Below are 27483 nucleotides of genomic sequence, written 5' to 3'. Positions count from 1 at the left end.
TCCTCTGCAGCATGTGGATGAGGGTCACTAGTCAGGATTACATGGGTATATCACATTCAATCATTTCCCTGCCATTGCAGTGGCCTCAAGTACTGGTGTACCTCACTCCCTCCTATTCTTTGCCTGTGGCACATAATAGTCTAGTCTTCTGTGGGACTCATTTATTTTGGTCTCATTTCTGTTGTTGGGCTTAGTGTGCAGGTGTTGGGTGGTGTCTGTGGTCTGTGATACACAGGTGATCAGACTTGATGATCTAATGGTCTATTCTGGCCTTAAACTCTGTGACTCTGAGTGTTGCCTTTGAGCTCACTCAAAGCTCATAGAGTTGGCTCGATGAGGCTGGATGGGCTCATGAGTGTAAATCTGAAATAAATGCTCAGCAGAAAGTGCATCTCAGTCCTTGCCCATTGTGGATCAGTCAGTGAAACGCTGAACCTCTGTCCATTCATGGAAGGTGCTGCTACTCGCATTGCCAGACTGTCATTTCTACTGAGGGGCACTAATATAACCAAGGTCACAGCTGCTCCTCTTCTGTTATGATCTTATGTATGGTAATGCGAACAGCACCTCCTGTAATTTTAGTAGCACCCAGCGGTGAAGTCAGGACTCATTATTTTAGATGCTGATCATAGTCATTGGAAGAGACAGTCCCTTGCCCAAAGAACTTAGTCTAATTTAAGACAAGGCAGCCACAAGTGGGTTTGTCAAGTCATAGGAGGGCATGGGGGAGGAAGGATGAGGGAAGTAGGAATCATGTGTTCTTATTCCATGGGTTAACTATGTGCTCTGCTTGATGGCTATGGCTCATTCAATGTTTTTCCTCCTGAAGAAAAATACCGGGAGTCTGTGATCCTAGGGGTAGGAGTGCCAGCTGTATGCAAACTGGATGACATGGAGTGGGAGAGGGGAAGAGAGATTGTGTCACAATGTTTCTTTCCTCGGGGAAGTGATTCAGAATATGTGCTGGCCTAGGGAAATAGGCACCAGGGGACTAGGCTCGGGCCACACAAGCAGCTGCTTTTGCTGCACCAAGTGGTGCTCATCATGAATTAAATAGGAGCATGTGGTTTTGGAAAGGATTCAACTACAGTGACACTGGGTTTCTCCCATATGGCATTACGGTATGTACATGCAGCTTGTGTGATATTTCAGGTTTGTACAACGAATATCTGCCACGCGACACTACTGGTTTTCAACACAGCTGAAGGCCACTAGCACTGGTGGTCTTGTTCTTGTAGCTCCTTCTGGAACAGATTCATCCCTGGTCTGGTGAAGAAGCCAATGCAGGGACCGAGAGGGGTTGGCTTGTGCCTCTCCTGTTCTGGGTCTGCTGGGTGCTGCCCTAATGTGTGTCCCTGTAGGATGGCCCTATGGGCTGTTATATCAGTGCAGAATAGCTGGGTTGTAACAGCACACTCCTCTCTGCCTACAGCTTGTTCCTGGCCTGCTGTGGAAAGCCCCTGACATGCTTCCTATATTAGGAGCTCTTGCTGGGGATTCAGAGCTAGTAGCAAGGCTCCAGACCTGCTGGGTAGCCCCCTTAAACTGTGGATATTGCCTGTGGGACCCTTGAAGCTGGTGTTGACGATTTTGCATCAGCTCTGCCAGCATAAAGTGGGCACCCACAAATTCCCCCCGTCTGTGCCTGGAGGCCCTGTAATAGCTATAGCAGCTGTTACTATTTTGGCCTTTTCTGTCTCTGTTCTTGACAATGACCTGAAGAAAGGAACTGCATTATGGCTAAACGGGGGTTGTTTTGTTTTTTCAAAGAAGGGATGCTGGATGATATTTATCTTAAAGTTTAGCTTTGGCTTTAAGTTTGGATGAAAGACTCTAATTTTGTTCCATCTCCAGTAGTTTTTCAGTAATATTTCAGTATATCTTCTATGTGTCCTTGTGCTCTTTGCATCTGGTTGTCCTGTTTAAAGTGGACAAACTTGGTTTCTTAGGCACAAAACAAGATGATACAACTGTACAGTGAATACTGACCTGTTATGTGACAGACCCAAACTTTTGCAGTCCTGACTCAAGTCATATGACTGGGATCAGGAAATATAACTCAGGGTCTTACTGTATTTCTCTTTGTGACATCTTGATAACAATCTCCAGTCTCTGCTTCTATCCCAAAACTCAATGAAGCTATAATTTATAACAGAGGCTTTGGGGTTTTTTGTTTTTGTTTCACTGTTCCTGCTTCAGATAATTCTTGTTACCCCTTCTATGAACAGACGCAAACTGCTTCCATTTTGAAAAGTCCAGGAAACTGCTTCCCTATAGCGTCCAAAATTATAGTAAAATGACTGTTGCATGAATGGGTGTCATTAGCGCTAAATACACATTGGCTGGAATGTAGTTAAGAAATCTGGTGTTCTCCTTGTAATCCCATTCAGCCACATGCACTCCTGAGTATGTGATAGAACATTTGTCTTCTGAATATGACCAGCATTCATGTTGTTTGTTAAATTTCCCCCTTCCGCATCCTGGCGAAACAGAGGCCTGATCCAGAGTGCCCTGCAGTCAATGGGAGGCTTCCCATTAACTTCACTGGGTTTTGGGTCAGGGCCCAGGTTCCCATTGTTGGTCCACCAATAACTCTTTTTATGGGCTTAATTTAGCTTTTTTTAAAGATGCATCCCTATTTTGGGGACAATGAGGAGTCCCCAAGGAGAGTAGCAGGGGATTGCAACATTGGACTCTACGCTGTTTTCCCACTCTGTGGGCTGCTGTAGAATTTTGCTGGGCCATGGTCTTGGAGCAGTGTGAGGTGGTGGTGAGAGCTACAGGGACTGCAAGTATACCTGACCCTTACAAGGTCCCTGAGAGGAAGGTTGGGAGGCTTCTTGCACTCTCCTTACCCCTCTGTCCTACCTCCTCAATCTCTCAGATGTATAAATAAATTCTGCACATAATCTGGCCCCATATGTCAGTTAATTCTTTATTTAACAAACTGATTATTTCATTTATATTTATGTGGTTCTGGTGCTTTATGGGTTAAATAATATGTATTTTTAAATTGTTCTTTTAGCCCTGTGGTGTCCTTCTTAACCGTGAATTTTTTGCTGTGGAAGCATACATAACACATCAGCATTGTGGATCAATAAGAGGACACCTGGTGTTGTAAATAGCTACTCAGTGCCACTTATCTGCTGATCAGAGATGAATACTTTTCACACTTTTTACATTTACACATGAATACTTTTTTTTACACTAGCAATTTATGTTGGTATAACTGCATCGCTCAAGGGTGTGAAAATTCACATCCCTGAGTGACGCACTTGTACTGACCTAGCTCACGGCGTAGACAGCAACAGCGTTATGTCGACGAGAAGGCTTCTCCTGTCAACATAGCTACTGTCTCTCAGGAAGGCGGATTACCTACGCAAACAAGACAAGCTCTCCCATTGGTGTGAGTAGCATCTTCACTGAAGCACTCCAGTGGCGCAGCTACACTTTTGCAGCTTTTTAAGTGTCGACAGGCCATTAGAAAGTAAAGACCTTTTTAGTTAAAAATACAGCGCGTAATGAGAAGCACTGCAGTTATGGGTGCATCCCAGGGAAGGAAAATAGGGGTTAAATTGCTTTAAGGTTCAGAGATCCTATAGTTACTAAATTGTTCAGTTATTATACTTGCCTGACAACTAGAATGAATGAAAGAGTTGGTCTGAATAAGATTAGATCATTCACATTGTTCTGTAAGTGTCACTAGGACCATCAATGGCCTCCGAATGTCTCCAGTAATGCTGGTTTAAAAATTGGAATTTCTATTCTGCATGAAATTTTGACATTTTTCTTTTTGCCCCAAATTGGGACAAATGGTCAAAATATCGAAATTTTTTTCTGGAAAGGAAAGTTTAGAAAAAAATTGATTGCTCTATGTCAGAATATCTCATTTCAACATTTTTGCTAGAAACTAGATATTTTAACACTCCTGAATCAAAATATTTAATGTTGGCTAGGGTTAATATTAAATTGTCTGCCTGAGCTGCTGAGTTGCCACACGAGAGTTATAATTTAGATGCCCCATGCTTCCATTCTTTTCTATGGGCCAGGTTCCCTGGTAGGACTCCATCTCCTGTATTGCATTATGGCAATGGGTTACTCATGATTAAGGATCCGATTCTGTCACAGAGGATTCCATGATTTCAACAGACCTCCATGACTTCTTCATCTTTAGCGAGCTGTGATGGTGGGGCTAGAGCAGCTGTCAGCGCCCACCCAGGCGCAGTGGTGGGATTGGAGTAGGGCCTAGGGCTAGAACAGCAGCTGCTGGGGCTGGTGGTCAACCCCTGCTGCAGAAGCAGCAGCTGGGGCTGGAGCAGCGGCCGGTCTGAGTCAACGCTGCAGAAGGAGCGGTGGGGCTGCAGCAGTGTCTGGTGATCAGCCCCTGGCAGGGCTCCCATTGTTAGTTTTCCCCTCTTTTCTCTCCCCCCCCGACTATTTTTAGTAAAAGTCAGGGACAGGTCATAGGCTTCTGTGAATTTTTGTTTAATGCCCATGACCTGTCTCTGACTTTCATAAACATACCTGTGACAAAAAATCTTAACTTTACCCATGATGCAATATGGCGGTTCAGCCAGAGGGGAGACCGCAGTGCATCAAAGGAGATGCAGTCCAGCCAGAGAGTCCAGTCCATAGAGAAGAATAGGGACATGATGCACTAAAATTATCTTCCGTGAGGGAGTGCAGCAGCACAGGTGAACAGAGTTTAATTTGGCTTAAAAAAAACAACCAAACCCTTATCTTAAACAAAACATTTTGTTTCAGTTTTCCAAGGGAAATTTTGAAAAATTTCAGTACAATGTGAAAGTTTCCCAAAGATGATTTTGGGAGACTTTCTGCAGCAAAAACCATTGTGAGAATTCCCAAACAGCTCTAGTCTGCAGGCACCCTTTGCTGAGAAATACATTTCCCCTTCCTCACATGTGGAAGCCTTAATTTGGTCCTAAATATGAAAGCTATTTCATAGTCTGAGACTAAATATAACATGAATACTCTGAGGTGTAGTCTAGGTTAATAACTATTTCTGCAAAGGTGGAAGAGAGATATTGAGAGAACCTTTTAAAAACTCTACATAGAGCATTCAAAAAATATACAATGGTGAAGACTTTCAAAGACACAAACAACAGTTAGGTTGTCTGTGCTTTTGAAAATCTCCACCAATACACCTACAGAAAAAGCTGATGTAACTGCTGAGATGTCACGCGTCCAATTGAATGCTTCCTCCACCTGCGTACTCAAAGAAGCTATCCTTAAATTCCCCTGATCCCCACTGATGGAAGATCACCGCAGAAATTTTATCTTTTTAAGCACTGTTTTGATTCCTCGTTAACCTTGAAGCAAAAAATCTAATCTGATGAATTAGCCTCAGTTTTGCTTGGTAAATGATAGAAGCTGCAATATTTAACTGTAAGTCAAATCTGAGCAAAACACTTTTTTTTTCTTTTGGTGTTTGTGACACATGAAATAAATCTGCATCCTAGCAGTTTAAGGCACACAGAGCTATGTGTACAGGTTTTTCACTCCTGGCGTAGTGTATGGGAAACAGCAGAGACACTTACTTCAGCCTGGCTTTTAAAAAAGAAAATGGCAAACAAAAACAGCTTGCTTCAGTCAAGGGTAAAAGGAACATTTCTTAACTCTCAGATTCTCTTGTAAACCAAGTCAGCAGGGTTTGTCACTTTCCAAGTGTCTCCTTCCTACCCGAATCTGGGCCCAGGAGCTTCCTGACCCTGGCTGAGTGGAGATGGGAGAGAGTGCAAGTTCCTTATATCCCTACTCTAATGAGCTCCTTGTTAATCTCTTCCCTACTACTTTGGCATGGGTTATGTACATCCTACTGCAAACTCCTTAGAATATGTATCTTTAGTTTCCCCAGTAATCACCTACTACTCACCAAGAAATTCTTTAAAATGCATTATTCCAGTGCAAGGTGAACAACATTTTTTCATGTGTAATCCAAGCTGTTTTGTAGATGGAGTTGGGGGCGGGGGAGTTATCAAAAGTGAGTACATTTTCCAGTAAGTTAGTGACAAGCACTCTTTTTGAATGCCATAGTTAAAAAAACTGCTTTTCTTTTATTTATTTATTTATTCCAGACTTAATTTTTTTCTCCAGCTTCCTCTGCCGTAGGATGAAATGTGGTGTGGGATATGTCAGGGAGGAGAAATGGGTTTCTCTTCGAGGCAGCTAGGGTTGAGCTTCCAAATCAGCCTAACATATCTATGGAGCAGTGCCTGCCACCCAGAATACTGCCATTGCCAGTGATGCTTAACAACCCTAAATTGTGAGTTGCACACATTCAGAAATGTGGTTTTTAGAGTAGTGGCTCTCAAACTTTTTTACTGGTGACCCCTTTCACATAGTAAGCCACTGAGTGTGACCCTCCCTTATAAATTTAAAAACCACTTTTTTAATATATTTAACATCATTATAAATGCTGGAGGCAAAGCGCAGTTTGGGGTGGAGGCTGACAGCTCGCGACCTCCCCATGTAATAACCTCACAAGCCCCCGAGGGGTCCTGACCCCCAGTTTGAGAACCCCTGCTTTAGAGGCACTTGTCTTTCATTAGCAATTGTACATGAGAACCCACGCCACCGCTAATTTCAGCTGAATTTAGCTGCTTTTTCAGGCAATCGCCGGTTTGTTTTTTAAATTAAATTACTGTACCTCCCTATTAGCAAGTGCTGTAAATTACCTCGAGCTTGTTCTGCATGTTGGTACCATTACAATAGCTATGACAGACAATACTACAGACATTGTAGGGACTTTTTCCAATGCCTTTCTCTTAGTATTTTTTTTTTTACATTGCTTAGTGCCCCTGTAGGACTTTTAAAGGTTTCAGAATAGCAGCCATTTTAGTCTGTATCAGCAAAAAGAACAGGAGTACTTGTGGCACCTTAGACTAACAAATTCGAAAGCTTATGCTCAAATAAATTTGTTAGTCTCTAAGGTGCCACAAGTACTCCTGAACTTTTAAAGGTTGATTTTTGAGCTAGCATGGAATGAGCAGGAGTGGCTCTGTTTTTTGCCACCCCAAGCACAGCAGTCAGGCAGCCTTCAGTGGCATTTCTGCGGGAGGTCCGCCAGTCACGCAGATTCAGCAGCAGTTCTGCGGGTGATCTGCCAGTCCTTGCCTTGGTCCTACCCACTGCCGAATTTCCACTGAAGCCGTGGACCGAAGGACCTCCCGCAGAAATGGCACCGAAGGCAGCCTGACTGTCGCCCTCACAGTGACCAGCAGGCCGTCCTCCACGGCTTGCCGCCCCAGGCACATGCTTGCTCCGCTGGTGCCTGGAGCCGCCCCGGGAATGAGTTAAAAAGAACCCTTTGGTGCAAGGTCCCACAGTTTTGATTATGCTTAGTAAAGCTGAACAGCACACTTGCTGACCAACTGCTGCTGCAGCACAAATCTGATTTTAATGTGGAGATTTTTCATGTACAGGAAAAATCTCAATGGAAAGGCGGCTGACCATGGGCAAAAGTGACAATTGAGTATCAACCCATCCATACATCAGTCAAAACGGCTGCCTCAGTGGCTCAGCTCAATGTTATTGCAATTGCTATTTAAGTGCCCGCCTAGTCCATCTGCTGAGATTTGAGTCTGAGATATTTGTATAGGTATGAGTCCATCTTGCAGGACTGAAAATCTCCCCCCACCTCCTCAACCTCATATTGTTTGTTGTTCCAAAGCAGACAAAAATTTACTAATGTTAGCCATTATTACCCTGTACCCCACGGGCTGTCCATAATCAACCACTGTGCATTGTATGATCCTATTAGCAACACCATTCAATTTAAAATGTATTCTTTGTCCTTTCCCATTTTTGTTTTTGATCAAGTTTCCAGTTCTTGCTGGAAAAGGATAGGGACTTGTACGCTGATATGGGTTGAGACGGTAAGATTTAGTATATGCAGCAGCTGTAAAGACTGTACTAAGTATCCAGTTCACTAATGGGATTAGCAAATGTAGGTTTTAGATTCTGAATGTTCTCTGTCCTTATTTCACAAACATGTACATCTCCTTTGGAACAGAGGAGAAAAAAATAAGGTCTAAATCTCTGACTGATCAGTGGAGCTGCTCTCCTTAAATGGATCTCTTTGGAATGCTTGTTTTATCATGCCAAATAAATAGCAATTCTTACTCTATTATTAGAACATCATTCGTGTATATAATTGTGCCATACTCTCTCTCTGTACTATGGTTATGCTGTAACACAATGAAGCTGTTTTCTCTACCTTTGAGGTGCCCCCTATAAATTAGCTTTCACTGGAAAATGAAAATATTGTGTCAATTTTTCACAGCCTCTTAATTTTAAGTATGTCCTGTACTGTACAACACGTTAACTGCTGACCTCTGCTCTTTCTTTTCAGCACTGGCTTGAGCCCAACAAGTCTATCTCCAAGCAAATGAAATGTAAGTGCTAACAGACCACTTTGTGTCTTGGTACCCTGCTTTGAAATGCCCATGAATTGTGTTGTGTGTGTTTGTTTCCTGGTGCAAGAGGGTCCTTTGTCCTTTTTGAAGCCCTGAGAACTCCACACTATGACCAATACTTCTGATACTCTGCAGCACTTACCATCAAGGCCCTTCATTATGACTACAGACTTTCTGGGTTAAGACTAAAACCAGATGCCTGACAACATCTTTGGAGTGATTCAGTGCATCCTTCTCTCATGCAAAGAACTGAGTGCTCTGGCTCTGTAGTGCACCCAATCCTTTTCAGACTATAGAAACAGGACACAGTGGCAATCAAATTGGAGTCTTCTGCCTTGTGGCAATGCAGTGTGAAGGCCGGTCCACACTGAAAAGTTACATAGACATTGAATGTCCCTCGGGGGTATGAAAAATCCACCTCCTCCCCCTGAACGACTTAGTTAAAATCGAACTAACCCTGTGTGTAAACAGTACTATGTCAGCATAAGAATTCTTCCATCGACCTAGCTACTGCCTCTTGGGGAAGTGGATTATCTACAGTGACGGGAATACTTCCTCCCATTGCTGTAGTAAGTGTCTACACTGAAATTCTACAGAGGTGCAGCTGCATTGCTGCATCTGTACTGCGTTAGTGTTTTATGTGTAGACACAGCCTTATACAATCAATTCAGTCCAGTAATCTCAAATGCTGGATAATTTCAGTGGGCTGCTAAACACCAGCAACAGTCAAGCAGAAAATTACAACACGTGACATCTGGCTATCAATTAATTTAAGGGTAGTCTTATTTTAAAAAGTCTGTGTTGTGTTGTGTTTTTTTTTTATTTCTCCCCCTCCCCTGTCCTGTCCCCACGTCAGTCTTCTCCCCTCTCCCCCGGAAAGGAACGAAAAAGAGTGAGGTGGGAGTGAAAAGGAGAGTGACACAGAATCATAGGACTGAAAGAGACCTCAAGAGGTCATGTAGTCCAGTCCCCTGGACTCCTGGATGGACTGAGTATTATCTAGACCATCACTGACAGGTGTTTGTCTAACCTGTTCTTAGAAATCTTTTAAGATGATAGCAATTTCACAGCCTTCCTAGGCAATTTTATTCCAGTGCTTAACCACCCTGATAGGAAGTTTTCCAACCTAAACCTCCCTTGCTGTGATTTAAGCCCATTGCTTCTTGTCCTACCCTCAGAGGTTAAGGAGAACAGTTTTTCACTCTCTTCCTTGTAACAACCTTTTATGTACTTGAAAACTGTTTTGTCCCCTCTCAATCTTCTCTTCTCCAATCTAAACAAACCCAATTTTTTCAGTCTTCTCTCATAGATCATGTTTTTAGACTTATAATCATTTTGTTACTCTTCTCTGGAATTTCTCCAGTTTGTCCATATCTTTCCTGAAATGTGACCCCCAGAAGTGGACACAATATTCCAGTTGAGGCCTAATCAGCACAGAGTAGAGCAGAAAAATTACTTCTCATGTCTTGCTTACAACACTCCTGGTGATAATTAGGTTGACCAGATGTCCTGATTTTATAGGGACAGTCCTGATATTTGGAGCTTTTTCTTATATGGCACCGATTACCCCGCACCCACCCCATCTCGATTTTTCATACTTGCCATCTCTTCATCCTAGTGATAATACATCCCGGAACGATGTTTGCTTTTTTTGCAACAGTGTTCACTCATATTTAACTAGACGTTTTGGTTTCCATTCACTAGGAATTAATCAAAGATTTCTAAAAAGTTAAACTAAATCTTTTCACATTTGTTTGAGGTTTCTATTTTCCAAAACCTTGCCTGCTCTTTAGCTGCTAAGTCAGCCAAGTTGCTTTGGAAATGTTATGGCCTGGATTATTTTTTTAATAAATGGACTGATGACAAAGTCTTGTTCAGTAAGCAAAACTACTTTGATTGTCAATGATTTCCTTCCAGGAGTCTGTAGAGACTGGAATTCAGTCATTGGGATCTGCTGCTTGTTTTACCCAAGAGTGTTGTCAACCTGCTTTATTTATGACAGGAGGGAGAATTTTGCCCACATGCCCTTAAAGGCATAGTTTTTTGTTTGTTTGTTTGTTTTTAAACTTGGATGCTTCAGTGTAGTGTTTGATTTCATTGGGTGGTAGAGTTCAGGTTACTTATATATGAGGCTATTTAATTATTTTAAAATGTGGTGAGACTGAAGAGGTGAAATTTAATGTTTTCCTTGATCTACTATGATAGACCCAGGCCAGTTGGGAACAGCAGAGTAGTAGAAGGGGGATATACTGGCCACTGGATAAGCAGTTTTCTGTTCCCTGAGTGACCAGAGCAGGGGCTGCTCCAGGCTAATTAGAACACCGACTCCAATTAATCTGCTAAGAGTCAAGTGAGGCTGTTAAGCACCTGACTCTGGTTAAGGCCCCTCTGATGCTATAAAAGGGCTCACTCCAGTCAGGCCAGAGGGAGCCAGGGAGCTAGAGGAGAGGAAGTGCGTGTGAGGAACTGGGAGCAAGAGGTGTGCAAGAAGCTGAGAGTGAGTAGGCATACTGCCGGAGGACTGAGAAGTGCAAGCGTTATCAGACATCAGGAGGAAGGTCCGGTGGTGAGGACAAAGAAAGTGTTGGGAGGAGGCCATGGGGAAGTAGCCCAGGGAATTGTAGCTGTCATGCAGCTGTACCAGGAGGCACTCTAGACAGCTGCAGTCCACAGGGCCCTGGGCTGGAATCTGGAGTAGAGGGTGGGCTTGGGTTTCCCCCCAAACCTCCCAACTCCTGATCAGACATAGGAGGAATTGACCTCGACTGTGGCCGCTACCAGAGGGGAAGGTCTCTGGGCTGTTTCCTGACCCACAGGGTGAACCTGTGAGGCGGGCAAATCCGCCAATAAGTGCAGGACCCACCAAGGTAGAGGAGGAACTTTGTCACACTACTATCCCCCCACCCCCAAAAAAAGAAGGTAATTTGTAAGCAAATGTATTGATTGGAAGACAGAGCGTCCTTCAAGAACCTCCAGCTGCTGGAAATTGGTGCTGGACGGCAGGTAATGGATCACTCGAAATTGCCCTCTTCTCACAGCAGGGACCTGCAATTTTATTTGTCAAAGGCCATGCACACGTGTGTCGTCATACCAGTGATAACTAATGAACACTTTTAAAAAATACCCCAAATTAATGTGCAGGTTGGATTTGATTTAAATCAGGAAGACTCGATTTAATCATGGATTTCTACATAAAAGTGCATTCTAGTTGGTGGTTATAACCTTAATACATATTTTTCACAACTCAGATGTAGGTTTCATTTTTAGAAAGGTACACACTATACATTTTTAAAGTGATTTATTTTGAAAACTTTTCAGATTAATTTTACAGCTATATCAGAAAATGAATGATTGTTTGGTCATTTCTTTACCAAAGGTAATTGAAGCAGATTGTTCACCTCCCAATCACTTCATAAATATCTCCAATTCAACAGGTTAATCATAAATATTTGGAGGATTTTCTTGCCATGGTGTATTAGGAGGCGAACATCACCAGACAGACATTTACATTTTTATTTAACTAAAATGACATTATGTATTCTGGATTTTTTCTTCAACAGCAAACATAATATTTTAACAAAACAAGCTTATGAATTTTTGAATTTTGTTAAACAGTCAAGTTTTTAAAATCAGGTTTGTTTTTGTTAAAATTATTTAACTATTTTAGTTAAACGAAATGTTTTGTTTTAAAAAAACAAAAAAAAATGGACTGTCAGCCAGGTCAACATGAGAATATTGGCTTCTGCCGCTAACTCGGTTGTCTTCACCTTCATTTTCCTGTTTGTTCATAGTCTGGAAAAGAAAAACAGGCTTTCCTGTTTTTTCAGGTCCCAAATGATTTCTCGATTGGGAATGAATTAGTCCAAAGGAAGGAAATATTCTTTCCACACCGGCAGAAGAAGCTATTGCTGTTAAAAGTGAAATTATCACTTCAACAGTCTCTGAATCCAAGTGCTTAAGTGACTTCCACCAGTTCACTGGTGCGACTTTCTTTAAAACATCAGCAAACACATTTCTTGAATGGTTCTTATTCCCAAGCTGGATCTCTTTTACAGCCTGCTGCCATTATAGATTTTCCCTTCTAGCAAGAGAATGGTATGGTAGACCTCAAATCAATGATGGCTACACTCAGAAAGACCTCAAGGCTTCTGGAATATGCTGCTCAAACAGTTTCACGTTTGTTTCTACTGCCTGTCTCTCCTTCTCACATTTATCTCCAGACTTCTTCTCCTTGTCCACATCTGTTCTGCCCCCAACAATCTTCTATTCATTGAAGTTTTTGAAACTTTGCACTTTTAGAAACGTAAGGGATTGACTCTGTGTGTACACATTTGCAGAGGGAAATAAGGGTGAGGTCTGTTTCTCACCTCTATATATTTATTTACTTAACATGCTTGTTAACAGCAAAAATGTTTTTATCTCTGGAGAGACAAATCCACAATTTGAGAACTGCAAAACTAAGCATTTATGCTGGTATCTTCTAGACTGAGCACTGAGTCCTATTGGGTGGATAAAAAGATTAACCTAAATAATCTATACAAAAGCCCCTGGAATCCCATAACATTGGTTTCCTAATCCATGAACTATTGGAACTCATTTACAAAGCTTTTCTTAAACATTACGTGAATATAGTCTCATACTATAGAATTAGAATTTATAATCCCTATTCCATGATGAGATACATTATAGCTCAAAGATATCTTAATTAAAACCATCTCAAAAAGCATTTTTATCAAAAAAATCCAATTTATTTAATTTTTTTAATTATTGAATTTTAGCTATCCTGTTAATGTGTATTTTATCCAACAAAAAGCATTTTTGTTCTTGTAAAAATCAGCAATATCTAATGATATCAGAGGTTCAGATTCAAAAAACGGTTTTATAAATTAAGGGTATTCGCTAAATAAATGAAATCATGATTCCAGGTGAGCCAAAAGAAAACCTGAGGTCAGTAGAGGATGAGGAGTGTGAAAACAAAAGCAGGGAAGTGGTTGGTAAACAGATCATATAGTACGCTCTTCAGTTAAAAACTTCTGTGTTGGGGGACTGGAGGAAAGGGATGGCAGGGAGTATTTTATATGAAGTATATTAGATAGAGACTTTATGTAAAAAGTTAGGAATAATAGTAAGCATAATACAGAGAATTCAGAAAACAGTGATACACTGTCATGAGGGACATCTGTATCCTTATAGGGCAAAAATAGGATGTTCTTACTACTAACGATTTATAATGTTCTAAACTTAATTGACCAGTGAGATTTAGATAGAGCAAAAGTAGAGAAGAGCTGGAAAAAACTCCTCTGTGTCCCTAAGCAGACTGTTTACTTGCTCTCAGCTGGCATATGTGGGGATTTAATTTTCCTCCAGCACTACAAAGCTTTCTAGATGTTGTATTCACAAAGTACAGTATTGACGAGCAGACAGGAATGGATGGGAATAGTTTTCTTATGCATATTTTATCAGACTAGATTTCTTGGTGTTGAATAATACATAAAACAATTCAAACATGATCCCTATATTTAGTCATGTTACATAGCTATCATATTTCAGCAGCCATACATTCAATAGGTTATAATAATTCTTGTAAGAAAGTCTTAAAGTACACCGGATAAGTGGTGTTGATGCTTATATGATGCTCTGCAATTTCCTTCTCTTTAACTATGGTAAAAGTGTTCTTTATATCTAATAAGAATACCTGGAAGTGGGGAAGAATCTCTGAACATGCTGTTTTGTCATGTGGCAATACAATAGCCTGTCTTGGGACAACATAGTATGAATGCTGCCACAGCACCCAGTCTTTCTCCTAGCATATTACTTTTAGTTTTCCACCTTCTTTAGTAAGTGGAGTGCATCAGAACATATGGTGCACAAGTTCTAAGTATACCCCCTTGCCATTTTTACTGCCCTTAGTTCTGCCTGTGAAAGGAAACATGCTGTATTAGGCTTTGAAGGGTGTCTAATTTCTTGAACTACTGCCAGTTTCATTTTGTACTGGTCAAAAATCTGTGCAGAGCTAGCAATCCATAGGTTTGTGCTCCACACTTCAGATTTCTTGCCAGTGGGATCAACTTACGTTGATGTATTATTGGAAAATTCTTGAAGGTGCCCCTTTGGTAAGTAGGGTAGACGTGTCTTTGTAGAACTAAGAATGACATTTTTTTCCCTCTTCTGTACACATGTGTCCTTGGGGTGAATTTGCTATTTTAAGAGTCACAAAGAGAAAGCAACACTCCTCCTCTCACCTCCCAAAATGTTGATCTATAAAGTTTCCTTCTCCCTCCACCACCCCGCCAAGCTTCTTGAGGTAAATTCTGCCTCTGGTTATGGCAGAATGGCTCCTACTGACCTCAACAGCAGTGCTGAGTGTATTCAAGGGTGCTATTTGTCCAACCTTTTGTTTGTTTTTAAAGTAAATTGTGTGTGTGCTATGTACTGTAGCCATTCTGTAAACTTGGCTCACTGGGGAGAAACATCCAGTACTATAGGGTCTAGTGACCGACTGGCCTTTATAATTGTTATGGAAGGAAATTATATGGTAGAAGGAAGAAAATCCATGAAGATCAGTTCTGTGGCTTGATTGGTAACACACTGCTCTACCATGCACAAAATCAGAGTTCACATCAGCCTGGCTCCTAGGATGAGCTGGAATGATATTCTTGGCAGGGGGCCATTGCAATTTGTTAATCTCTCATCACCTCCACTCCTAATGACATTGCTGTCTGGGAGTACAGTAATTTGTTTGCTATGCCAGCCAAAAGGGGTCAGGCAGCAGCTCTCTCAGAACATGCACACCTAATGCTCCCGCGAAGAGATGAAGTTAGGTAGTCCAGAATGAAGAGATGCAGAAATTAGGCCTGTTCAGAACTTCATAACAAACTCTTAAATCAACCAAAGCTCACCTGACTTTCATTGTTGCAGTGAAACTTAAACCAAAGGCCAGGTTTGTCTAAGGCAGTGGTTCCCAAACTTTTAACAACCTGTGAACCCCTTTCACTAAATGCCAAGTCTTGCAAACCCCCTATTAAAAATGAATATTTCCAGGGATTTTCTCCTTTACCTGAGTATAAATTATAAAAGCAATGATCTTGGAAATATAAAATTTGTTTTTATGACATGCTTATTACACACTATTAATTATTATTGATCATTACAGTATTTTTGTTACATTATGAAAATGGCAACACTCTTCCAAGATCTCACTTTCATAGCTTGTATCATTTTGAGTAAGCCTCTTATAAGACAAGGCTCCTATGTTTCATCAAGGAGTATCAGATGTGAAACCAGCATGAAAGTATTTAAGAAGCTAACTTAAAGAGTTCTTTCTACACAAGCATTCAGGTCTTGGGCAGTCCAGGCAAACAACGCACATTACAGCAAAGCTTAAACTTGTTCTTCATAATAATTTTAAAAACAATACTAGCTGCCTATTTAATTTTAAAAACACCAAAAAAGTCCACCTCCCTTTCCATTTCTTATAAGGAGTCTTGAAGTTTAAATCTCCTCGGTGTGATAGATATGCTTGCTTTGATCTGCTTAACTCTTGGAAGTCCAGGGGCTCTGGGCTGCTGGCCCCATGGTGCCAGGGGTTCCTGGGGACCTCTCTGTCTGCCATTAGGGAATTTTTTCCTGAGAAACCCCTGTAACATTTCATGAACCCCCAGGGGTTCACGAACCCCAGTTTGGGAACCACTGGTCTAAGGGTACATTTACATTGCAATTAAACCCTGCAGCTGGCCTGTGCCATCTGATTTGGGCTTGGGTTGTAAGGGACTGTTAAATTGCAGGGTAGACATTTGGGCTCAACTCTAAGACTCTAGGCTCTAGGAGCCTGCAAGGTTGGGGGTCCACGAGCTTGGGCTGCAGCCTGAACCCAAACATGTACACCACAATTAAACAGCCCCTTAGCCTGAGCCCCATGAACCCAAGTCAGCTGGCATGGGCCAGCTATGGGTGTATAACTGAAGTGTAGACATACCCTAAGTGCTCCAAGTTTTAAAAACTGTCTGAAACTTGATTTTACTTGAGTTTGGTTCTAACTTTTCTGCAGACTGTTAGAAACAGACACTGAGAGAAAAAATGAGTGGACATGACTCCATGCAAAGCAAAATGGTTAGAAAGAGTTTGCATGAATCCTTGTTAAAGTAGGCTTTTTTTTAAAATCCTATATTCCTTCCCATATGATCCCTTCCAAGGCTTGTTAAAATACTTTGAATCATTAGGTTTGTCAATAGGCTGTGCTGTCTTCCTATGTGTGTTGTACAGTAACTGACGAAGAACCTATGATGTGGAATTTATGGTGCATTTGGTATCCCTCTCCTTCCCCTCCGTCGAAACGAAAACCAAAAAAACCCACCTCATACAGACTAGCATCCTCTCAGGCTCACCTACATGTGTTCAGCAAGTGGATTGCATAAACATTTGATTTACTTGCCAAGAGGGGAAGCAGAATAGTGGCATATGTTCAGGATTCTCCAGAGATTCTTCTGCAGAGTTGATGAATAATAAAAAATATTTGAATACTAGACCTTTTTAAAGCCTGCTAGCTTTTAAGATGTTAACACTGCCCAGGCAACATGGAACATCACTGAGGTATGCAGAAAATTTTCTGCATACTTGCATTCTCAGGAATACAGAAATAACTTAAACATCTGCTTTTGGACTTCAATGCCTGCCTCTCTTCCATGTTGTCAGTTGAAAGGAACAGTGTTGTTGGGAGTATATATGGAGCCCTGTTGCTCTGTCCTCATGCAAAGGCAGCCTGTTTAAGAAATCCTGCCAGTTGGCATGCTTCCCTATTTGCCACCCATCCACCTGAAGTTTCTGGATTCTTTTTTACACCTGCTTTTCACTAGTTTGTGTTTCAAGAGGATTTTTCTTATATAAATAGCTGTTCTCCAGAATAGGGTTGCTTTTGATGATGATCGCTCTGTGAACAAAGTGACTGAAGAAGTGAGTGTATAGTTTTTTCATCGGCAAATCATTCTCCTGAAACTGTCTAGTCAACTCTCTCTGCCTTGTATTTGAAGAGCAGAGCTGTTCAGGTGGGTTTGCTCAGAAACATTTTATGAGACAGATACTCGTACAACAGTGTGTGTGCTGATGCTTAGATTCAACTAAGAACTTCTTACAATTAAGTGTTGCTTTAGCACATAGTATGGTCTGCAGCTGGATATAAATACAAACATTAAAATGAATTGCCTGGAAACATGCCAGGTAATGTGTCAAGTTCCTTCATGTGGAATTTGTTTTGATTTACTGCGGCTGACAGTTTCAATGTATGGTGTAATTCAAGTGGGTTTTATTCCATTTAGTTCCTTTACTGGCTGAGTTCTGTTAGTATATAAACTGGTGAATTAATAACCTCATTGTGAGGAAATTGCACCCAATGCAATTCTCTGTGCTAAAATCCTTTTGAAATAATTATAATTATGAATATATTTAAACAATATGGCAAAGCCTCACAGGAGGAAATCATGACAAAGCCTTAGGGCATTTTTTCTACAGCAGCTGGTCTTTATCTGAAAGGTAAAGAACTGCTCTTAAAAAAAAAAAGCCTTATAGCTACTATAAACCCAATTTATATTTTCCTTGGGGCGGGGAGGAGTTTGTGGAGAAATTTTCTTTTGAAAATGAAGTTCTGTTTTATTTGTCAGTGTTTCTACCTCTAATGTGTGAGTGATTGGTTGAACTTAATTCTGTTTTAGGAAGGTGACTGGCAAACTTGACAATCATGTTTCCCCAGTAACGTTTGTTGCTGTTCTTGTGGTCCTGACTGCTGTCAAAAAATGTATGGGAATGTGTAAGAGAGGATTATTTTTTCTTGCTGTTGACTTCAGTGCAGTAATATGCACACAATGAGGACTCTACGAGCTAGCCACTTACAATGAAAAGATTGTTTACTAGGCTTATAATTTATTTTAAAAGTAAAATAGGGGAAAGAAAGCTTGTATGAGTCCCCCCCCCAAGAAAAACGTTGTTTGAGTCTGTCTCATTTATCAATGGGGGGTGGGGAAGAAGAGTACTGTACCTAATAACCTTCGATTCAAAGAAATATAGGATATCTTGTAGATACTTTCCTGAGATTAGATAGATAAGGTCACATTCATCTGAACAATACGGTAATTAGGATCATAGGATAGTTCACCTCATACACGTACTGAAGTACAATCTCTTTATCATGAAAGTGCAACTTAAAAATGTAGGTTTTTTTGTTATATAACTGCACTCAAAAACAAAACAATGTAAAACTTCAAATCCTACAAGTCCAGTCAGTCCTACTTCTTGTTCAGCCAATCGCTAAGAGAAAAAAGTTTTGTGTACATTTACGGGAGATAATGCTTCCCAATTCTTAATTACAGTGTCTCCTGAAAGTGAGAACAGGCATTCACATGGCACTGTTGTAGTTGGTATTACAAGATATTTACATGCCAGATGCGCTAAAGATTTATATACCACTTCATGCTTCAGCCATTGTTTCAGAGAACATGCTTCCATGCTGACGCACGTTAAAAAAATGACGCGTTAATTAAATTTTGTGACTGAACACCTTGGGGGAGAATTGTATATTTCCTGCTCAGTTTTACCCACATTCCGTCATATATTTCTTGTTATAGCAGTCTCGGATGATGACCCAGCACGTTTGTTTTAAGAACACTTTCACAGCAGATTTGACAGAATGCAAAGGAGGTACTAATATGAGATTTCTAAAAATAGCTTCAGCACGCGATCCAAGATTTAAGAATCTGAATTGCCTTCCAAAATCTGAGAGGGATGAGATGTGGGAGCATGCTTTCAGAAGTCCTTAAAAGACCAACATTCTGATGCAGAAACTACAGAACCCAAACCACCAAAAAAAAAAATCAGCCTTCTGCTGGTGGCATCTGATTCAGATGATGAAAATGAACATGTCTGTCTGCTCTGCTTTGGTTTGTTATCAGGCAGAACCAGTCATGAGCATGGATGCATGTCCTCTGTAATGGTGGTTGAAACATGAAGGGACATATGAATCTTTAGCACATCTGGCATCTAAATATTTTGCATCGCTGGCAGTAACAGCAGTGCCATGCAAACTCCTGTTCTCGCTTTTAGGTGACATTGTAAACAAGAAGCAGGCAGCATTATCTTCTGCAAATGTAAACAAACGTGGTTGTCAGAGCAATTGGCTGAACAAGAGGTAGGGCTGGTTGGACTTGTAGGCTCTAAAGTTTTACATTGTTTTATTTTTGAATGCAGTCTTTTGTACGTAATTCTACATTTGTAAGTTGCACTTCCATGATAAAGAGATTGCACTACAGTACTTGTATTAGGTGAATTGAAAAATACTATTTTTTTACAGTGCAAGTATTTAGTCAAAAATAAAGTGAGCACTGTACACTTTGTATTGTGTGTTGTGATTGAAATCAATATATTTGGAAATGTAAAAAACATCCAGAAATATTTAAATAAATGATATTCTATTGTTTAACAGCAGGATTAATTTTTTACTTGCCTGACAGCCTGTCTGTCTATCAGTGGTGGTTCCTTCTGACTGAATAAGTCATGGTCTCTTACTTTCATGTTAGTAGTGCTCTGCTCTTGTGGTTTTCTCACCCTAGCATGATTATCAGAAGAGGATACTTACTAGATAATAGGCTTCCCTGGGCTGCAGTTACATTTAAGTGTTCACTGGAAACTACATTATTGGAATAGAACTACAGAATCTCCCTGCTGCTGTGTTAAGGCTTGAAATAAGAAAGTATAAAGCTATGTTCATTAATATACTATATATATATTTGTGTGTGTGTATAATAGGCAAATACTAGAATGATAGCTGAAATATCAGCTTAGTGAAAAAGATATAGATTGTGTTACTATAATTTTACTGGAATAATTAAGCACTGCATATATCATCTTTGGAGAGATTAAAACATCAAACTTAATCAAACCATATTGCTGATACAGTAATTCAGTTTGAGATCTGATTATCTGATAGTGATGATGCACTCTAATTACAAAACAGTTCAGATACAAGTAAGTTGTTTGCAGACACTCTTAAAATGTACAAATGTAATTCAATGAATGGCTTGTTCTGTTTTTGTAATCTAGACATTACCATTAGCAGGAAAAATAGTTATACATGACATACTTGCACTTCACTGCAATAAGATAGGAGATTAAAGCTTCCGAATTACTATATTTGTTGACATGAAAAACAATTACATTTTATTCCACTGCATGAGTTGAGCAATAAATACCGTGAGGTTCAAAACCATGTAATAATTGATTTGTGTAGTTTGGCTGGATCCTGCATATGCTTTGGGCTTTCCTGTCATATGTTTCATTGAATTTTTTTATTTTTTTGTTTTTGTTTGGTGCGCTGCCTATTATTGCAGAGCTAATCATCTCATAGGCTATCTTGTAAGAACGTTGAAAGCTTCTCCTGGAGTGTGATTGAGGTGGTGATCTTTGCTGCTGTTCTCATGCCTTTTTATTTTTTTTATAATGTTTCAGCTCATCCACCATATACCATGTGCTTTAGAGTGAAATTCTACCCACATGAACCCTTGAAGATTAAAGAAGAGCTCACCAGGTATTTTTTCTGTCTGTGCATTTAATGTAAATCTTTACCAAGTCAAGAAATCATGCATTTAGTTGCAGGATCGGTCTCCCTTGGTTCACGGCAAAATGTAACATCACACATGCTGTGCTAAACATTTGAGCTTTTGCTAGCATTTATTTAACATACATTTATCTTTCACTTTTCCAAGCACTCTTTGGGAGCTTAAGTGATGAACATAAACGAGTGGTGGCAGAGCGTGGGTTCCAACGGAATGCACCATAGATTGAGGCAGTCAGTGGTTCGAATAGAGGACTTGGAATTAGGATTTATTCTTGGCTCTGCTGCTGACTAACAGTATGGCTTTAGGTAAATTTGTTCTGTGCCTCAGATTCCTCAACTTAAAATAAGGAGGATAATACCACTGTGGTAGCAAAGCTTAATTTAGTAAATATAAATGTGAATAGTCCCACTGAATTTACTCACGTGTGCACATGTTTGCAGGACTGAGTAGAATGTTTGTAAAGAACTTGGAGACGTTCCTCAGGAACGTCTCCATAGAATTGCTGCATACTTTTTATTATTATTACTCAGCTGATTATACTTTCGGTTGTGAAGCATGCATGCATTCCTGCAGATCACAGCAGGAGTGGAGGTCGAGGGCTGTCACTAGTCTGAATTTTTTACAATAAATTCTTTTGAAGATGCCCATGGCAGCAGAACAGTCATGTTGGATGGATGGAGGATAAGGGTTGCTATCTCTCTCTCTCTCTTTTTTTTTTTTTTTTTAATTTTTAATTTTATTTTTTAAGTAGCCCTCACTTGTTTAACATGTATGTTCTGTTGCCATGGATATTTTCAAAAAATATATTGGAAAAAATTGAGTTGGTAGTGGCCCTGCACCAGTTTTGTTTTTCAGGACTGCATGTTTGCCTCACAACTGGGAGTGCAATGAAATAAGTCATATTGTGGAAATTCTCAAAGCACTTCAGTAACATTGTTCCCAATCCTGCAGATTCTTATACAAGTGAATAACTTGATGCATTGGAATGGTCCAGTTACTACTGAATATTGTACTGAAAGATGTAGTAACAGATTGAATTCTGCTAAATGCTATGTTTTTCTGGATATGTATGTATTTATTCAACAGACATAGAATGGTGTTCATATTACATTTACTTTCCTTTGGTAAAATATTAGAACTAAGTGGTTTACTGGACAGGGAACTGAGAGTTAGGATACTTGGGGTAATTATTAGTATCTTTCCTTAGACAAATCTGTGTGTCTCTGTGTAAATTTGGTGTAACCCTGGGGCATGCAACAAATTTGCTGCAAGGCTTCTTTAATTAATCTTCATAAAATATTTTGAGGCCATATAATGGAAAGTTTTTGTATAAGGGCAAAGTATCCATATGCATATTACACAGAATGCATTCTTTTAACGTTTATTATAGGTATGAAGCAGCTATGGTATGTAAGTAATGCTACTTGATTGATTTTGCTATTTATAAAACTTTTGAATTGATCAAAGCCTTCTCTTATCTTTATATTGCTTTCTTTTAGGAACTATGCACTGTTCAGGGCCTAGAGAGGGAATCAAAATTCCACCGCTGTAGGCTTTTTGGGAGGGATTTTAGATTAATTTAAAAAAAGTTGTCATTTTAAAATCAAATTGCTGTCCCAGTTTTTTTTACCTACGGTTCTTATAAGTATCAGTTAATATAACTATAAACTGAAAGATGCTAAAGGCAAAATACTCTTGATTTTAGCTAAAAAGCCAAGAAGCAATACTAAAGGAAAAATAATCTCCTTTTCATTTTAATTTTTGCATTTGACAGCATTTTGTGTATAGTCAGTTTTGCTCATTTCTCCATATTGTCATTTTGCCAGTTTTTCTTGCTGCTTATATGGGTCTTTCACATGGAAATAGGGAACAGGAAACATTTCTAAAAATAGGAAAATGTAATTGTATAACTATATAGGCTCTGAGAGTTTGCTGCAGCAGCAGCTAAAACAGGAGAGGCAGTGTGTGGGATTATAAATGGGAGCTAAAACCCCCTCTATCTAAACTAAATTAAGTGACTTCATTTTCTTCTCTCAAAATGACCGTGGATTAAAAAGATATAAAAGGTGTCAGTGTTTAGCAGTATGTAAACAGTTGTTGTTTCCTCTTGACCCTTGCTCCCTCTTTCAGTAGGACATCCCCGCACGTGCACCGTACCTTTCCTTGCTGGTGAGTTACATGTCTTGCCATGGATGTTTTCAGATATTTTACTCGAAAAAAATTAAGGACATTCTGGCACGATGACCTCTGCCCCAGTTGTGCTCCATAGGAGTGTGCCTCTCTTGAAAAGTCCTGGAGTCAGCTGAATCATAATGATAGTATGCTGCACTCTTGATAGCACCTGGAGTCTGCAAAGATCAGAGCACTTTACCAAAGGTTATTCTCTCTCATATTCAAGCAAGATAAATGTATCTTGCTTAAATATGGAAACGAAGACACAGCAAGGTGAAGTAGCTTGCCCAAGGCCACGCATGAAGTCAGTAGAAGACTCAGGGATAAAATCTGGTCTCTCTTCTCCTAATCTCCTGTTCTAATTGCTAGACCCAAAAGCAAGCTTACTCATAGACACAGACACAGACTACAGCTATATGACGAGAAAAAAAAAAAAGGGTGAGGTCCTGTAGTGCAGAGACGGATTAGAGGTTTGTGGAGCCTTGGGCCAGAGCAAGCGGGGCCCTTCCCCACCTCTTCCGCCTCAGTCCCCCGGCACTCCTGCCACCTAGCATAGTCTTGCCCTGCCCCACTCGCCTGGCACTCCTGCTGGGGTGTAGGAGTCATGGCTTGGGGGCTTGCCCTGCTTCCCGACAGGAGCGCAGCAAGCCCCCACACCCTGACCCCGCTCCCTGGCAGGAGTGTTGGACGAGTCAGGGTGTCGGGGTGCCCCCATTGGCTGGGGCCCCTGGGCACAGGCCCCATTGGCCCAGTGGCTAATCCACCATGGCTGTAGTGCACAAATTATAAGTCCTAGCTACAGTTCTCTGAGTATTTCTCTTTGTACTTAATTTTGTACTCCCTCCACTGTGTGTACAATGGCATTTACTGTATCGCATCTCTTGCATTGTTTGATACACAAGGTTAAATCTGACATATGCTGACCCTCTCTAAATATACAATATGAACTACTTTACATTGTAGTCTTTACAAAGCTTTATTGAAATTAATTTTTAATAGAATACTCTACAATCATCAAAGAGATATGGATGGATAGATGGGAAGAGGGGAAGATCTTTCACAGGAGGTGGTCTCATTTCCCTTGCTTTTGAGTGCCAATGTTTAACAAAGTCCTATCAGAGTGTTGGCTTTTTTTCGCTTATTTAAAAAAAGGAGAGAAGTGATAACGGGTGTAGAATTTAAATAGGAGTTAAAAGTTCTGGTGGGTGCCACCAACAGTGAAGCTAATAGGTCTCTTGTTAGATGTCTGCTTAAATGGTGGGTACACATGTTGAAATGATGATAAATCTGTATGTAAATTTAACTACTAAGCTGCAGGTGGCTTTAATTGTGTAAAGTGTTTCAAACTGCTAATGCAGTGGCTCTCAACCTTTCCATATTGTACCCCTTTCAGGATTCTGATTTGTCTTGCCTTCCCCAAGTTTCACCTCACTTAAAAATTACGTGCTTACAAAATTAGACATAAAAATATAAAAGTAGTGTCAGCTTGCTATTACTGAAGAGTTCCTTACTTTCTCATTTTTACCATATAATTATAAAATAATCCACTGAAATATAAATATTCTACTTACATTTCAATGTATAGTAGTATATAGAGCAGTATAAGCAGGTCATCGTATGAAATTTTAATTTCTACTGACTTTGCTAGTTCTTTTTATGTGACCTGTTGTAAAACTAGGCAAATATCTAGATGAGTTGACATACCCCCTGGAAAACCCCGAGGGGAACACTACTCCTTGCTGAGAACTACCGTGCTAAGGGACCAATAAATGAACACAGCGGTGGGAAGGGGTAGCTGGGTGGCCAGACCCTACATATTACAGATTTTCCCTTTAAGAAGTTGACTGGTCTGGATGCTAGATTATTTAAGGTCAGCTCCGGTCCTTAATGGCAATTCCAGAAGACTCCACTAGCTAGTTGGTTTTTTTTGGTACGGGGGACCAGGTAGTTTCAGGATTCAGCAGCCTAACAGACCTTTTGCTCTGTTTCAAAACCTAGCTGCCAATAAGAAGCAGAAGGATCCAGTTGGAAACTTTTCATGTGGAAATTCCACGGCAGCTGTTGACTTGTGATAGATACTTTTTTTGCCTTTAGCCAAATAATGCTTATGTTAGAGCAAATCAGTGTAGGAAGTGACCTCAGGGCTAACAGCTGCAGCCAAAACCAAACTAAAACAGACAAAATATTGGTTTTTTCCTTTAATCCTTATTATTAGGTTATTTTTTGTACTTTTAGGATTAGACTAGATAGCAGAGAAATCAAGTTTTAAATAGTGGCCTGAGAGAACCTGGTGCCTATATAGGCTGAGGGATAAATATGTTGTAGTTAACTGCACAAAAATATCTTAATTTCAAGGAGAGGTTGCCCAGTGATGCCTTATGCCCTTCCAGAACATTTAGTTCAGCTACATTCAGAACTCCAAAAACTAGGAAAGGTAGAGGTAAGGAAATACAAACTTTAATGTCTGAAAATCAGGAAATGCAACACTACCTTACTACTGCCCACAGTTCCCAGCCAATGGGAGCTGCGAAGCCAGAGCTCTGGGCCGAGGCAGCCTGCAGAGCTGCCTGGTCACCCCTCTGCCTAGCAGCTGGGCAAGGGGGATGTTGCTGCTTCCAGAGCCTGCCTCACTCTGTCCCGTGTCCCTTCCCCCTCCCACACCCAAACAATGCTGCTGGGGGGTGGGGGGAGGTGAATCGAGACTGCCCCAGCAGCAGCTGGTGTGCTGAAGCCACAGAGGTCACAGAAAATCAAGGAATCTGACCTCTGTGACAGACTTGCAGCCTTACCCATAACGCACCAACTAGCACTCTACCCTTACAAATGAATTCAGTTCTTAGTTCTTTCAGCTGATCAGAAAGCAATAGAAGGAAAGGGACCTGTGAGCCCCCTCCCCTCTCCTGATGAAGCAGCCATGGGGAGGAACTGTGAGGATAGGGGTGGGTATGTGTAGAGCAGGCATTATAATTTCACTAGGCATGTCTGTAATCTGTGTGATCTTGGCCTCCGATACTATATCCGTAGTGTATGTGGCTCTCTGTATGACACAGCCTGATACAGGAGATACAAGATATCTGCGGGTCGGATGTGGGCAGCAGCCTGTCTCTAACAGACTAATGAACGCTGCTTGTAAAAAGCAGCATCTGTCTGACCTTACTGAACATCCCAGACCACAACAGTAACTACTAATTTTTAACATACTCTAATCAAGTAATCAACAACCCGGGGGAAAAGACCACCCCGTGTTTTTCATCTTGTTGTTCATCCCTGTACAAACACAGTTTAGTTTCTCTTTTCATTGACTCAGACCACCTTCTTGCAGCCAGATTTCTGGGCAGAGACTGCAGGACTGTGATAGTGAGCTTGAAGGCGCACACATTTTCAGTGTTCTTCCAAGTTTCTTTTTTAAACCATCTTGCCTTATTTTGGCACATTTCAGCTGATTAATTCTCCACGAACCTGTGTCACATAAGTATCACAGACCTGATGAGGTTAGCAGTGTGCATGTGCGGGCAGAGAGATGTAACAGCCCCATCCCCACAGTCATCAGCAGGGATAGAATTCAATATCTTTTTTCCAAAGTATATTTACCACTGGAGCTAAAGGTGCAACTGTTTATTAGTATAAGTAAGCTTTTAATCTCTTGATAGACCAGACACTAGAAACGGAAACAATGCACTTAGCCAGCATATTACATAAACATCTAATCTAGTTTGCCATATCCACTTTAATCAGCTGTACTAGTGGTGGTTTATTTTATTTATTTAGTTTGAAATTAAGGGATGTTTAAACTGCTGTATTGTGTGGAGAGAGAAAAAGCAAGGGGCTCAGAGCAGCCTGTAGAGAAGCATTAGAGAGGGTCTCCAAACCCCCTATTTGTCCTAGAGATGGGCTGTGCATCAGCTTGCTGCATGGAAGTATGTAGGATTGTGTATGGGAAGAATGGGTCTGTGACAGTAGCAAGACAAATAGACCCATAGATTTTTCAGATCTACTTTGGCACAAACTTTTTTTTTTAAATGGCAGTTCGTGTCGCTGTTTTTGCTTTGGTTAAAAAAAAACAGAAAACATTACTCATTTTTGTGCCATTAATTCAAACCCAAGGGCCTCATGCACTCCTAACTCTTAATCCCTGCACAGTCATATTACAAGACTAGAAGTGTGTCTTGTCTATGATTGTGCTGTTAAAATTAGAACACCCAAAGTCCCTTTAAGGTCTAAAAGATAATATTGAATCAGCCATAATCCATGATTATCTGCTGCTGAAACCAATATCA

General features: G+C 40.5%; 1 protein-coding gene across 2 annotated transcripts in view; it reads left to right on the top strand.

Moving 5' to 3' along the window:
• The window catches only part of FRMD3 (FERM domain containing 3), a 206055-nt gene that overhangs the window by 93052 nt on the left and 85520 nt on the right, over positions 1–27483 (top strand). For both annotated transcript variants that reach the window (XM_030567430.1, XM_030567428.1), the window contains exons 3-4: positions 8372–8414; positions 20925–21003. In XM_030567430.1, coding sequence (XP_030423290.1) covers positions 8372–8414; positions 20925–21003 — 122 coding nt within the window. The remainder of the gene's footprint in view (positions 1–8371; positions 8415–20924; positions 21004–27483) is intronic.

The sequence above is a fragment of the Gopherus evgoodei genome, chromosome 6 (genome assembly GCF_007399415.2).
Source record: "Gopherus evgoodei ecotype Sinaloan lineage chromosome 6, rGopEvg1_v1.p, whole genome shotgun sequence".
Lineage (NCBI taxonomy): Eukaryota > Metazoa > Chordata > Testudines > Testudinidae > Gopherus > Gopherus evgoodei.
The sequence above is the reverse complement of the archived record's forward strand: the minus strand, read 5'-3'. Positions and strand labels throughout refer to the sequence as shown.